At 38.6% G+C, this 13,363-nt stretch overlaps 1 protein-coding gene across 4 annotated transcripts in view; it reads left to right on the forward strand.

Annotated features, from left to right (window-relative positions):
- Window positions 1-13,363, forward strand: part of LOC131035519 (uncharacterized) — a 111,044-nt gene that overhangs the window by 23,658 nt on the left and 74,023 nt on the right. For 2 of the 4 annotated variants that reach the window (XM_057967229.2, XM_057967231.2), the window contains exons 3-4: window positions 11,546-11,683; window positions 12,083-12,133. In XM_057967229.2, the coding sequence (XP_057823212.2) occupies window positions 11,546-11,683; window positions 12,083-12,133 (189 nt within the window). The remainder of the gene's footprint in view (window positions 1-11,545; window positions 11,684-12,082; window positions 12,134-13,363) is intronic. The other 2 variants (XM_057967230.2, XM_057967232.2) reach the window with 1 other exon arrangement.

A 13,363-nucleotide genomic window follows, 5' to 3' on the forward strand; every position in this document is an offset into this window, starting at 1 on the left:
TTGTCCTTCAAAATCTGAAATTGGAAGTGTGCATCCTTCTGCTTTCCTAGGTAATCAGTTGTTCTAAAGAAATAAGAGTCAACTGCATATGTGATAATAATATTGATGAGTGGCCAAAGTCTAAAATCGTTTCACACTTCTGTGATAAAAAGTAGCCCATCCAATACCAAGTTTGCATCATGTTCTCCACCACCAAACTTGTCTTAAAATATTCTCTATCAAGGAGATTGTTGCATAGTTTACATTCTCTATGGGGCATATTAGGGACCAACAACACTCCTAGCTTTCAACATTTATTTGAAGTAGGGAGAATCTGCCACATGAAATGAGATGGCATCAGTAAATAAAAATTTGGCAATTGGACTATCTGCCACTTCCTGTGATTGCATGTTGAACATCCTTGCAACACTAGCAGCCCTTCTCTTTCCCTCAGTAGAACCCTCTTCCATTTGAGTCTCAACATCCATGGTTTGGGTAGGCAATGGCATACTAGATTGTTTGGTCTCTACTAGCATTCCCTTATTTCTTGTCCCACCTTACATGAGCGACCTAGTCACCTCGACCTTCTTAGCTAAGGTTATTAGTTCACCCCCTTTTGCCACCTATCCACTTATGCACTAAAGAAGATTGTAAATCCTTGTGTAGCTGCACCTGTAATCTTTGTTGCACAGATGACATAACCAAACTCTACACCTGATGATTTTTTTTCTTGTTCTTTTTTGTTTTTGTCTATGGATGTTGGAAGTTGGGAAAGGGTTTTTAAGGATTGAATGGGCTGTTTGGATAAATTATTATGGGAGTGGAAGAGCATTCAAATAGGTTTTTTGAACCCACAGTACCTGCAACACTTTCACACTTAGCAGAACACCCAGTAGCTCTATGGTCTCTCTTGAATTGTAACCTCTTCATCTTCACTACCTTCACTACTGTTGATATTGTATTTTTTTAAAACACATCTGCATGTGCAAACATAAAACCAAAAACCAAAGAATATATGTAATTATGTAAATGAAATTTCAAAAGAAACAAAACAAAACAAAACAAATTCAAAAGTATGTGTAAATGAACAATAGATGGTAAATTTACCGCAAATGATGTAATTTTGACATTCTTTTGTCTTCTTCTGACTGCTGTTATCTTTCTTTGTCTTTTTCTCACAAAATGCAAAATGGCAAAATGAAAGTTTTTTGTTTTTAGGTGTTGATGTCCTCTTTTAGGTTTAGGGTTGTTGTAAAGGGCTGTGGGGGTCCTTGTGGCCTTCCCAGCTCTTTTTATTTCCATTCTGTACTTTTTTAAATAAAAAAAATTGGAACTTGATGGTTGGGGGACGTCTAGGTATTATTTGGCTGTCCTATGGATCGCTCTGATTTTTTTCAGCTGACAGGAAATATTTCCTGTTTTTTGGAAGGGGTTGGCCCTGGGGATGCTTACTATCTGTCCCCAGGTCTTGCAGCACAGGAAAGTGTGGAAATTTCCAGGGGACATGTCCTTCCCCATGGAACATAAATTTTTATTGATTGGTGAATGAGGGCTTAACAGTCTGTCATCTCATGGGACACAAACAGGGCCCTGGTCATCCTCTTTTCCTCTCTGACACATTAACAATTTAGGAACAGGCCTGGCAGTTACCAAGGGTTGAACTTGGGCTTTCATTTTGGTAATGCTCAGTCTTTATCATTCAGTCACCTCTCACCAGATGAAACAGATTTTGATTTAATCTAGTTGGAACTATGTAGTTTTTGTAATTACACATCTTTGGGAGTTGGGTGGGAATTTCCACAGTTAAGCTGTTGTAATCACTGATGGACATGCCTTTATTATCTGTGAGTAGGATGGAACATAACCATTGGCACTAACATCTGTAGCTTGTATTGAAAAATATAAATGTATTTTAGATGTTTGTACTTTTGATCAGATAGTTGAAAACCTGGAAACTCTAGGCACACGAGCACAATTTATTTCAAGAAATGGTGGAAAAGTGACTCTTTCAACATTATAAATGCATTTCACCCTTGGTACTTTTGGGTATACTGCTATTTGGAGGCCTATATATTCGGTCATTGCAAGTGTATTTTATTCCAAGGAATGGTGAAAAGAGGCCTTACTCATTGCTGCGAAACAAATGTTTGTGTTTATTGATACAAGAAAGCCTTTTTTCTGTAGAGATTGATTGAACACACCATTCAGTTATTATTATGGTTTTGTGTTCCCATACACTGTCAAATGCCTTACATTTAGACTGGGCTAAGTAAGACAATATCAATCTTTCATTAATGAAGGGATTAAGACAATATCTAAAAGGTGTAGCTTGGTGGCCCATTTAGTGGATGACAGGTGATCCATGTGATTCAACTCAAATATCAACTTACTCATACTTTACCGCCGCAATTAACATGTGTTTAAGCAGTGCCAAGTATGTGAAAAGGTACATAAAGAGGCTTGCTTGAGAAATTTTGTTGTCCTCGGGATGCTGAGTAGCAGACCAAGATAGAGTTTGTGTTCTGATAATTTAATATTCGATTGTAATTAAACAAAGGAGCGAAAGCTCCTTAAATAGAGATTACAAGATCGATGTTTCTTAAAGAAATAAACGATAACTAAAGACGAAATTAGAAACTAACTAATTACACTAAGATGCCCATTAACTAATAGAATAAGAAGATATTACTCTAATACCCTCCCTTACCCAGATAAAAACAGAGAAGGCTGCCCCCTTCTTCTCAGAATGTTCTGCAGCAAGAGCCTGCCACTGACCCTCCCAAAATCTACAAAACTTCTGGATATCACCACAAATCATCACAAATCATCCAACTTGATGTTGGGTAACAAAGGTATCACTCTCTGTAGCTAGAGACACCGAGATGAAGATGAAATTAAAACCACGATTTTGAGGAAAAATCGGCTAACCCTCTACAAACTTTTGCAGATGAGCATGACGCCGCAAAACAGACTACAAGAAGCCATGACTTTTGAGGAAAAAAATCACCAAACCCAAAAATTTATGACTGGCTGTCAAAATATACTGAGGGTATAAACCCTAGGCGGCAGCAGGGAAGCACAGAGGCCACAAATCCAGGTCGCGGGTTGCAAATTTTGGAAAATCCTGTGAACAGAACTGGCGACACAGAGATCGCGCCGAATGTGCAGGTGGCAGCAGGGAAGCACAGAGGCCACAAATCCAGATTGCGGGTTGCAAATTTTGGAAAATCCCGTGAACAGAACTGGCAACACAGAGATCACGCTGAATGTGCAGGTCAAACCACAAACAGAAAAAATGCGGCACACTGAGGTTGGGTGCAGAAAACCACTCTCGATGGAGGAAAAATAAATCGCGGAAAAACAAGTCGCGATTTTGTTGTAAAATCGTGCAGATTAGAATGCCTTGCCGTTGCAGAAAAAGGGCACCAAAAATCGCAATATTTCAGCAGAAGCTGAGGCGGGAAAAATCGCGGGCAGAGAGGTTGCAAAAGAAAATTGCTATGCAGCAAAAATACCAGTCGTGGCCCTAAAAAGAAGACAACGTGGATCACGATCTGTAGAAGCGTCGTGAAAAAATGGATAGAGGCGTGAAAACATGGCCCAAAAATAAAAACATGTGAGCAAAGAGAAATGGTGCCCAGATAATTGCGCAGGCCCGAAAATACGACGCAGGCGTAGAAGAACCCGTATAAGCGCAGAAACAAGACACGGAAAAAAATATTTTCGTGTGCGCCACACCAAAAAAACGTCGCACAGGAGAAAAAACTTTTGTGTTTGCAAAAGAACACTTAAGAAGAACTGCAAACAGAAAGCAACCCACGAAAAATCCAAGAAAAGGGTTGCCTGTGGAGGTCAAAAACAGATCGTGAGTGGACAGAAGCCTCAGAGATCGCCGTCGCCTAGGAAATCGTGACCAGAAGCATAAAGAAGGCGAACCAGACCAAAAACATAAACACGCAAGGGCGCACAAACACATGAGGGCCGACGTGATGGCACAAAGAGTCACAAACGAACACGTGAGGGCACAAAATAGTCCAAGAATAATAGATGCAAGAGGAGGACAAATAAAGGTCGTAAAGGCCTTAAAAAAGAATCAAACATGATCCTTCACAATCCACAGAGAAGACCACAAACTCCTGAAAGAACTTGCACTTGCAAAATTTTTCGATCACTAAAATTTCAAAGAAATTTATTCCGAACCCTCCCAAAATCTTGAGCCCTCCTGTGAGGGAGACGGGCTCAGATCTGCTCTGATACCATGTTCTAATAATTTAATATTCGATTGTAATTAAACAAAGGAGTGAAAGCTCCTTAAATAGAGATTACAAGATCGATGTTTCTTAAAGAAACAAACGATAACTAAAGACGAAATTAGAAACTAACTAATTACACTAAGATGACGATTAACCTAATAGAATAAGAATACATTATTCTAATAGTTTGTGATTATATGAAAAACTTCGTGTGGGTATGTGTTGTGACCATTTCACACATCACCCCATTGGGATGGGGACCCCCTCTTTTTCGCTTTTGTTTTGCCTGTTCTTCTCTCTGCTTTTAGGGTTTTGAGTGAGTGAGTGGCCTGTCTGGGCTAGGGCTAAACCTTAGGGGTTCCTTCTGACATTATTCAAGCTGAGTCCAGTCAAATTTTGAAAGTTGTTAAGTGTCCTCCCTAAGATTGAGATTGTTGAAGTAAGGTGTGCCTGTCAGGAGAGTCAGATAGGTCTCAGGTTAGGTCTAATTGGGGTTTTTTTGGGAAAAATCCAAAGTTTTGGCTAGGTGTTAGCATTTTGAATGTGTTCTTGCCTAGGTAAGTTTTGATCAAATTTTGGCGGTAAGATGATGCCTGAAACACAAAGTTCGCTCCTGACCCTCTCTGAAGGCCCAGGGCGAAATTCTTTCTAAGTGCAATTCGTGGTTTTTGATAGGCTTGCTAATTGGTTCCTGGCCTTGAAAATGACCTAACTTTGCCTTGTGAAGTAATTGGAGACCTAAATTTTGGGTATATTAGCCAGAAAGGACGAAATCGCTCCTGTACCTCTCTCAGGGTCCAGGGTGAAAATGTTATTTAATGCATATTTGTCATTGACTTTTCTATTTTGTTTTGTGCAGGGTCTCCAGGAGAGATGATCGGACGTGACTTGATGCTTTTGAAGATTTTTAAGGCATGAAAATGGTGAATTTTGATGACAATAAGAAAAGCGCTCCTGTCCCTCTCCAAGGGTCCAGGGCGAAATTCTTTATATGCGCATTTTTTAGACCTTCTTTGGATTGGAACTCTTATTCATGGCGTATAACAAGATAAAATCTTCCCTAGCAAAGACATTTCATCATGAAGGACGAAGCATTTTGGCCTAGAAGACAAAGTTTGCTCCTGTCCCTCACTGAAGGTTTGGAGCTTGATTTTCAAATTTGCACTATTCTTGCAGGATCAAAGTGATTTTATGATTTGAAGAGATCAAGGAAAGCATGATCTATCCGTTGAATATAATTTGAGTGGTCCACAAAGGAGGAAATCAACCCAAATGACGAAAGGCGCTCTTGTCCCTCTCCAAGGGTCCAGAGCGATTTTCTAAAAAGTGCAATTTCCTTGCAAGGACAAGGCAAGTTTTGTGATTGAAACGAATGAAGGCATGTTTGGCCCGTTGAAGATAATTTGGAAGGCTAGCAAAGGGCGGATAAGCTTGAAAGTGAAAAATCGCTCCTGTCCTTCTCTGAGGGACCAGGGCGAAAAACCTAATATCTAGCCTTTCTCTCCAAATTTGGACAAATCTAAGCCAAGGCGCAAGTTTGAAAGGATGTTTAAAATGCCTTGGGGTGGAATTGAGATGCAGGATTTACAGATTTTGATGACAATTTACAAGTTCGCTCCTGTCCCTCTCCAAGGGTCCAGGGCAAAATTTCCAAATATGCCCATTTACCTTGCATTCCGAGATAACCTTTTTGTTTACAACACTCAAAAAGGGGGTGGAGAATGGTATTCTACGCCTTAGAGTAATTTGAAGATTGAAGCAATCAAGAGTTTGTACAAAGGACTCAAAAGCGCTCCTGTCCCTTACTGAAGGACCAGGGCGATTTTTACAAAATCAACAACTTCCCTCCAAGACTACGCTTAGGCAAGGTTGTGCAAGATGGGAAAGGTCTTCTAAGGCATGGTGAACAAAGATTTGACTTCAAAATTTAATAATCCTAGCCTAAAATGCAAAAAGTGCTCCTATCCTTCACTGGAGGACCAGGGCGAAAATCTTTAACAACACCTATTTTGCCTTGCGAAAGCAAATGGAGCATGCATAGAACGGATGAAGGGGATCATTGCTTACCCCACAACGAAAGTTGGCAATTAAAGGATGAAGGATTAAGAGCAAAAGTGAAAAATCGCTCCTGTCCCTCTCCAAGGGTCCAGGGCGAAAAGTCCTAAATGCACTTCCCTTCTAGGGATCAAGTGAAATTAAACTCAAAACTCCAATCAAAAAATGCCATTTTAGATGCCTAGATGAAGTTTTGGCAATTAAAAATGAAGAATGCAAGGCTTAAATTGCAAGTTCGCTCCTGGCCCTCTCCAAATTACTGGCGAAGTTACTGGCATTCTTTATTTTTACCTTATTTCAACGTTGATATCCTCTAAAAATGCATTGGATGCCAAAATTGCTAACTTCGAAATATTTGGAAAAATTAAATTAAATTGGCATTTAATAAAAGACACATTGACATTTAATAAATTAATTTTGAGCCTCAAAAAATCGAATTTTTTATTATAAGGGCATTTAAAATTAATTTTTTATTAAATTAAAATTAAAATGGAGCGCTTGGGGGCTTATTTTCATTTCTTTTATCAAGTCGGCCTCTCCTTTTTGCAAATTTATTTATTTTTTTGGCCTATTTTGCCAAGTCGGCCTAGGGGGAGTAGGGTGGTGAGCGCTCTATATATTGGGGGTGTGTTCTTTCATCGTTCAAATCATTCACTCATTACTTCAAGTGCGAATTTTGAGAGCAAGAGGAAGTGCGAAAGCTGGTCTATTTGGAGCGAATTTATCTTAAGTATTGAAGACTAGAGGTGGTGGAGTTTATGCTTGTGAAGACTAAAGGAGGCGCATTTTGCTAAAGGGAGAGCTTTGATCTACATTTTTGCCTAGCGAATTCTCCTTTTTTTGCATCATTTCTTAGAGCTAATTCTCAAGAGGAGGTATGCCGAAATCAGCTTGACACCATTATTGAAAATTTGAATTTGGAGCTTTGTTTTGAAAATTCTAAGTTTGATGTAGTTAATTAGGAAATGATAACTCAAGATTTATCATGAAGTTTCCTAATTAAAATCTTAAATCTTCCTTTCTACTTTATATTTCTACGCTTTAAGGTATATTACTCATTATGAAATGTTGTGTAGGTGTCAAGATGGCGACTCCAAAGGCAGGAGCATCTACTAGTCGTCCGACTCTCATGAAGGAAGATCAGAGGAATGAAGAATTGGAGACCAGGATCGTGTCCAAGTGGAGCAATATTGGAGATACCAACTTGGGAAACTTCAGTGTGAAGAAGTTTCGAGAGGTTCCTTACATTGGCAAGCCATCACCTGTTGCAAAGAGAATAATTGAAAGCGGCATCATCAAGGCGGCCGGTTTCCCTCCAGCAGTCCAGTGTCATGAGCTGATGATCGAGTGTGCCCGCCATTATGACTTACAATCAAGATCGATCGTATCCAAGGAAGGGAACACTTTGGCTTACCTTTCAGAGGAGGCTATAAGTGAGGCTCTCCATCTTCCAGAGCATAAAGATATGATTTACAAAAGCCTAGAAGGAGCCAGGTCAATGTATGAAGATGATCCAGACACTTGCTTGAGCATCATCAATAAGAATTGGTTACTCAAAAGTCGTCCTCGCCTGAGCAAGATTCCCAACACACCACATAGGATCAACTTCCGGGAGGAGTACAGAGATTTGATAACTTTGCTCAATGGAGTTACAGGGGCTCCTCAAGCTTTCTACTTTGAGAAGTGGATGTTCTACTTCATCCAAGTGATAGTTCAAGGGAAAGGAATGATTCATTGGGCTAGAATTATTAGCCATTGCCTGGATGTGCAGTTAAGAAGACTAAAGCCTACCAAATCATTCCACATGAGCTCATACGTCATATATGCCTTGATCAGGAGTTTCGAATATGCAGGACTACCTCACAGAGGAGTGATCGGAAGAGGACCCGGAGAGGTGAGAGTTTGTGACTCTTATGTTCATTTGCATCATCCACCAGGAAGTAACTACAAGTTAGTCAATGATACCTTCACGATGAACATCACTAGGATATTGCAAGGCGGGATTCACAATCGACTATCTCTGGATGCACAAGAGCTTGTAAAGAGGTATGGTGCTTGATTCATCCAATTTCAAAAGTTTACATATATCAGAGTTCATGGGTGTCCTTCACCTCCCAACATGTTGCCAAGGTATCCGATAGACAAGATAGTACTACTTGAGGTGACCAGACAGTTGGCAGCCTATGCCAAGACATTCAGACACAGGCATGGAAATGGAATTCCCGTGCCCATCATATTGGGGAATTCTGTTGAGGTATGTCCTAATACTCAAGCCTTGGATGATGCAGAGAGGGAATTGGCCTTATATTCATTCACATTCTTTGCCTTGAGGGAGAATTTCGATCCTCATGGTTATATGGAAGAGACAGCTGATAGGAAGTACAAACACGAATTCCAGGTAGAGGACTTTTGGATGAATCTCTCAAGTGATTTAGAAGTGAAAAGAAAGATGCATTCCAGATTACCTTTAGATTTCATCAGGAAATGCAAAGTTTACAGAGTGGCCGATCAAGCTTAGGACAGTGGCAGACATCTCCAATCATCCTAGGACAGAGAGGACAAAGCAGTAAAGATAGATTGGAACGAGCCTGAGATTTTGGACTTGAGAGCTTTGATGGCTCCAGTTTTGTCATGTACTCGCAGATGGGTGGATGTACAACATCAAAAGTTAAGAGAATAGAACATACCAATGACTTTTACTTTGGAGGAAAGACCAGAAGAAGGAGCAAGCGCAAGTGAAGGCAATTCTCATCCTAGAGGCGCGAAGAGGAAAGAAAGACCTGAGAAAAGAGAGCCCTCCAAGAAGAAGCAAGAAGCCAATCGAGATCGCTCATCAGGCACGTCTTCTCGACATGAAAAAAGGACAAGTCAAGTTGAAGGACAAGAGAAGATGGTGCCTGAGGTTGATGAGTCTATGGAGTCGATGGTACAAAATGATAAACCTGAAAAGTGGCAGACACCTCAGCTTTCATCAAGTCAATCTCCCTAGGTTGATGAGCTACATGAAGAGAAGAATGATGATGAAGTGACATCTCCTCTCCGGTAAGACGAACCATTGCCTAAAGAAATACAAGTTAGAGAGACGAGATCCGCCATTCCAGATTGGTTGAAGGAGAGACTGACAAGGGTGATTGTGATTGAGGATGAAGATAATGTAATTGACTTAGAGAGCCTTATAGGAAATTCTCAAGAGGCAACGGAGAAGAGGAAGGCCACGAAGATGTCCAAGATGAGAATGTCATCACAGATGGGCAACGAGATCTAATGTTCACTACTATGCTCCTGATTGAGAAAATCAAAGAACTCCAACTTGGATGGGAAGCTGCTCTTCTCAAGGCCTTTGATCAGGTTATCCACTTGGAGGAGTGAATGAGGAATCTTCCCGAGATTCCTATTGCTGAGATTGAAGGAATTGTGTCCAGATTCATTGCATATGCTAAGAAAGAACATTGGAAGGGGAATAAGGTTCTAGAAGAGAGTTTGTTATAAATGATGTGGCATCTTAATTATCATTGGTCTATGTTCCCTCGATTTTTGTGCCAATTAAATATTTGGCTATGCATTTAATAATGTTCAACTAAAAGGGGAACTTTTGTAACAAACCCTAATTAGGGTTTAGGTGTCAAAATCTCAGCCGTTGATCTTCTTTTGATCTGGGCCATTCATTGTAATTGAGGATGCTATATATACCCTCACTCATTTTCATTTTGTCATTAGCAATTAGAAATTAGAAATTAGAAATAGCAGATTAAAGATTAAAGCTTTTGGAGAGAAGAAAGTTATTTTGTAGCAAGATTGAGTATTGAAGAAAGGATTTCAAACAATTGTTGTCTATTTTGGCTTTGAGATCAATAAAATATTGAAGTTATGGTGTTTTATTGCAATTCTTGTGGCTATCTTCATGGTTGTTTATCTTCTTGAATCATTCTCAGTCGAAGTAGTATTTAAGTTTGAAGGACTAAGTGTTGGGCTTGATCTTTGGTGAGATTCGTATCCATACCACTAGCTTCTTACTGATTGTAAGGACGCCTTGTGTGGTCAACTAGAGATATCTAGATTGCTTGAACCTTCAATCATTATTGAACTATTGATATGTATCTTTATGGTAGTATCTATAATTCTTGATGATTTGAAAAATCACTAATCACCTTAGAAGATCGCATTAATTCCAGTAGAGTTGTAATTCCTTGGCAATATTGAAATTGGTAAAATCTTACCAAGTCTAGCCCACATTGAGTCATTCTTAGGATTAGATTAGAATTCATCTCTTGCAAACCCTATCTTTTGATCTTTTTGAGAACCTGTTAGCTTTAGAAAAATTCTGTTCTTGCAACTCGAAAACGTAAGACCCCTTGAAGAAACAACATTTACAACGACCACTGGTGCTTATCCACACGTAGAGATCCTACAACGAAGAACCTTGAAGTCACCCTGATTGATCCTTTCTCGCGATATCTTCAGCATTCAGAGGCTTTACTCAAGAGAGGATAAGGTACCCTTGGGTATTTTTATTCTGTGTTTGATAGTGTACAAAATACACGTCAACAGTATGTTATCGCCATTGCTCTTGTTAGTGTAGTCTAAAATGTGGGCATCTAAAGAAACATTGATTTGTACGTCCGCGTATGTTGTGGGCTTACAAAACTTTGAAAACATGCAATCCATTCTGTTTACAACTTGTAAATGTAACAACTGGAGAGTCCAGCATTAATCTAGATATGCAAGCCAATTTGATCCTCTATGATCTTAATTAACTTCTGTAGTCCTTTAACTTATCTAAGATCTAGTTCCTGCATATTAAATTCTGTGTTTTTTTATTAATGGTGGCACTGACAGAAATCTTTCTCAACCAGCAAACTATGGATGGTTTGTTTGTGGTTTCAATATTGATATGTCATTTTCTTGTTCTTGGGATTTCTGTAAAAGCACAATTTCTTTGAAGAGTGTTTCAAGGTGTTATGCTATTTAGTGGCCCAAATATGTTTTTTTCCTGATATACGTAGTTTATTATATATTATATTGACTACTGTTTCATTTTTCTGGTGTGAGACACATGTTTCTTTGGCATTTATATTTTGGTTCCTGGCAACTCTGGTTTGCAGGAAGCGGTTATATTTTTCACACGTTATGTCCTGGGATATAATCTCATTTTCTTCCACTTTATTCAAACAAAATACTCTTTTTTTGGTATTCTTTAACAGGATAGAGTTCAAGGTTCAAAAGTTAACAAGATATTTTTGTGACACATGTTGACATAGGTTAGTGCGTCTTATGAGCAGGCTCTGCTAGACGCACGCAAACTTATTGAGCGTGAAATGGAACGGTTTAAGATTTGTGAAAAAGAAACAAAAACAAAGGCATTCTCAAAAGAAGGCTTAGGTCAACAACCAAAAACTGTAAGTGCCATTGTTCTTATTTTGCATTACTTTTTGGATTTCAGCTCTACTCTTGGCAATTGAAACACTTATATAGGATTTTTTTGGATTTTAATGAAATTTTTTCTCTTGGTTATGATAATTATTTGTCTATAGCATCTATGATTCATTTTTACTTTTAGTGTAAATTTTAATTATTTCACTGGTTTTGGTGACCCAAACAAAATTAAATTATAGTATCATATTACTGTGTACTCTATTTGTGTGGTAAGCTAAATTGCATCCACAATGAGTGGAATAAATGAGATTAAGGTGTAAATGAGTGCTGTGAAAGGTGTCCTCATTTTTATTCTTAATCTTAATTAGCTTGTCATATGTGCAAATTTGATAGAATTCTGACTTGTTATCTGTATGTAATAGGACCCAAGAGAAAAAGCAAAGTCAGAGACAAGAGATTGGCTGAACACCATGGTATGACATTTTTGTGCATTGGTTTCTTTCTTTAAGGGTGGTGTAATATAGTTTCTGTTATAATTGCAAATTGAATATTGGTTACAAGAAGGATATTAACCTTTTATCTTACGTTTGGAGGATAAGGTTCTAACTCTTAGGTTCAGAATACATTGTTCCTGTGAATGTATCGTGATTATGTATTTGACAACTAAGTTATATTCACTGTAAATGATTTGATGTGTTTTGAGTTTGTTCGAGCAAATTATTTTCCGAAGGATATTCAAACAAAACAACTATAGTGCCTGTCCAGTATAGCTTTGATATGTGTTTGCAGGTCTATAAATTTTAAGGGAACTGTTAGCTTCTTCTTGAAGTTGTGCTTTGCAAATGCATCTTTTAGATGCTCCAGGAGTCCTTTTTAGGTGTGTAGGCTTCACTAGAAGCATCATCTTTACTTTTACATTTCATCCTTCATCTCTAGTCTAGCTATCTCGCAATGGACTGTAATAATCAGTTGGAGTTTGAGAGGACTTTAATATGATGGGGGCCATTTTGTTGAGTGGAGAAGAAAGATATCTTAAGTTTATTCTCCCATTTGAAGTGTGTAAAGTTCTGCTTTCGTGTATAGGGTGGACATGTGTTGACAAATAGTACAGCTGCAATGCTCAGAATCAGCACCATTCCTTTTCTTTTGTTACAGTAGGGTTTTGTAGGGTTGACATTTTAGTTTTCTGGTTTGATGTCTTCCAATTGAAAATTGGTCTTCTTCTGTAATAATGCTTTTAGTTGCTAGCATAGATTTTACCCTTTCAATGGATAGTGGGTGAGGGGTAAAAAACAAGAGAAAAATAGACAAAAATGGGCTTAATTTATCTTTTTAACTTGAAAGACTCTTCCTCTTAATGCCTTACAGTATTCTTTCCTCTAGGAGTTCTCTTTTAAGGGGCAAAGATGCACTTTGCCTAGGCAAGAATGTTTCTTAAATAGTTGCACTTTACTTTGTAGTTTGGGATCTTCATCTTGGTGCTTTTTGCTTGGTTTGGTTTCAGTTTTATTGAAGTTATGCTTCAATGGTTTAGGTTTGTCAGACTTAGGCAATTTTTTTGGTTGCCTTCCATATTTCAAGTTTAAAGATACAAAAACGCTAAAGCAATCTGTTAGTATTGAGTACATCCAGCTTTTCGCAGTATTGATATGATCTGTAAACTAAGGTGGATGTTTCCCTAATAGTTTGTCAACAATGGATTT

The sequence above is a fragment of the Cryptomeria japonica genome, chromosome 3 (genome assembly GCF_030272615.1).
Source record: "Cryptomeria japonica chromosome 3, Sugi_1.0, whole genome shotgun sequence".
In the NCBI taxonomy this organism is placed as follows: Eukaryota; Viridiplantae; Streptophyta; class Pinopsida; order Cupressales; family Cupressaceae; genus Cryptomeria; species Cryptomeria japonica.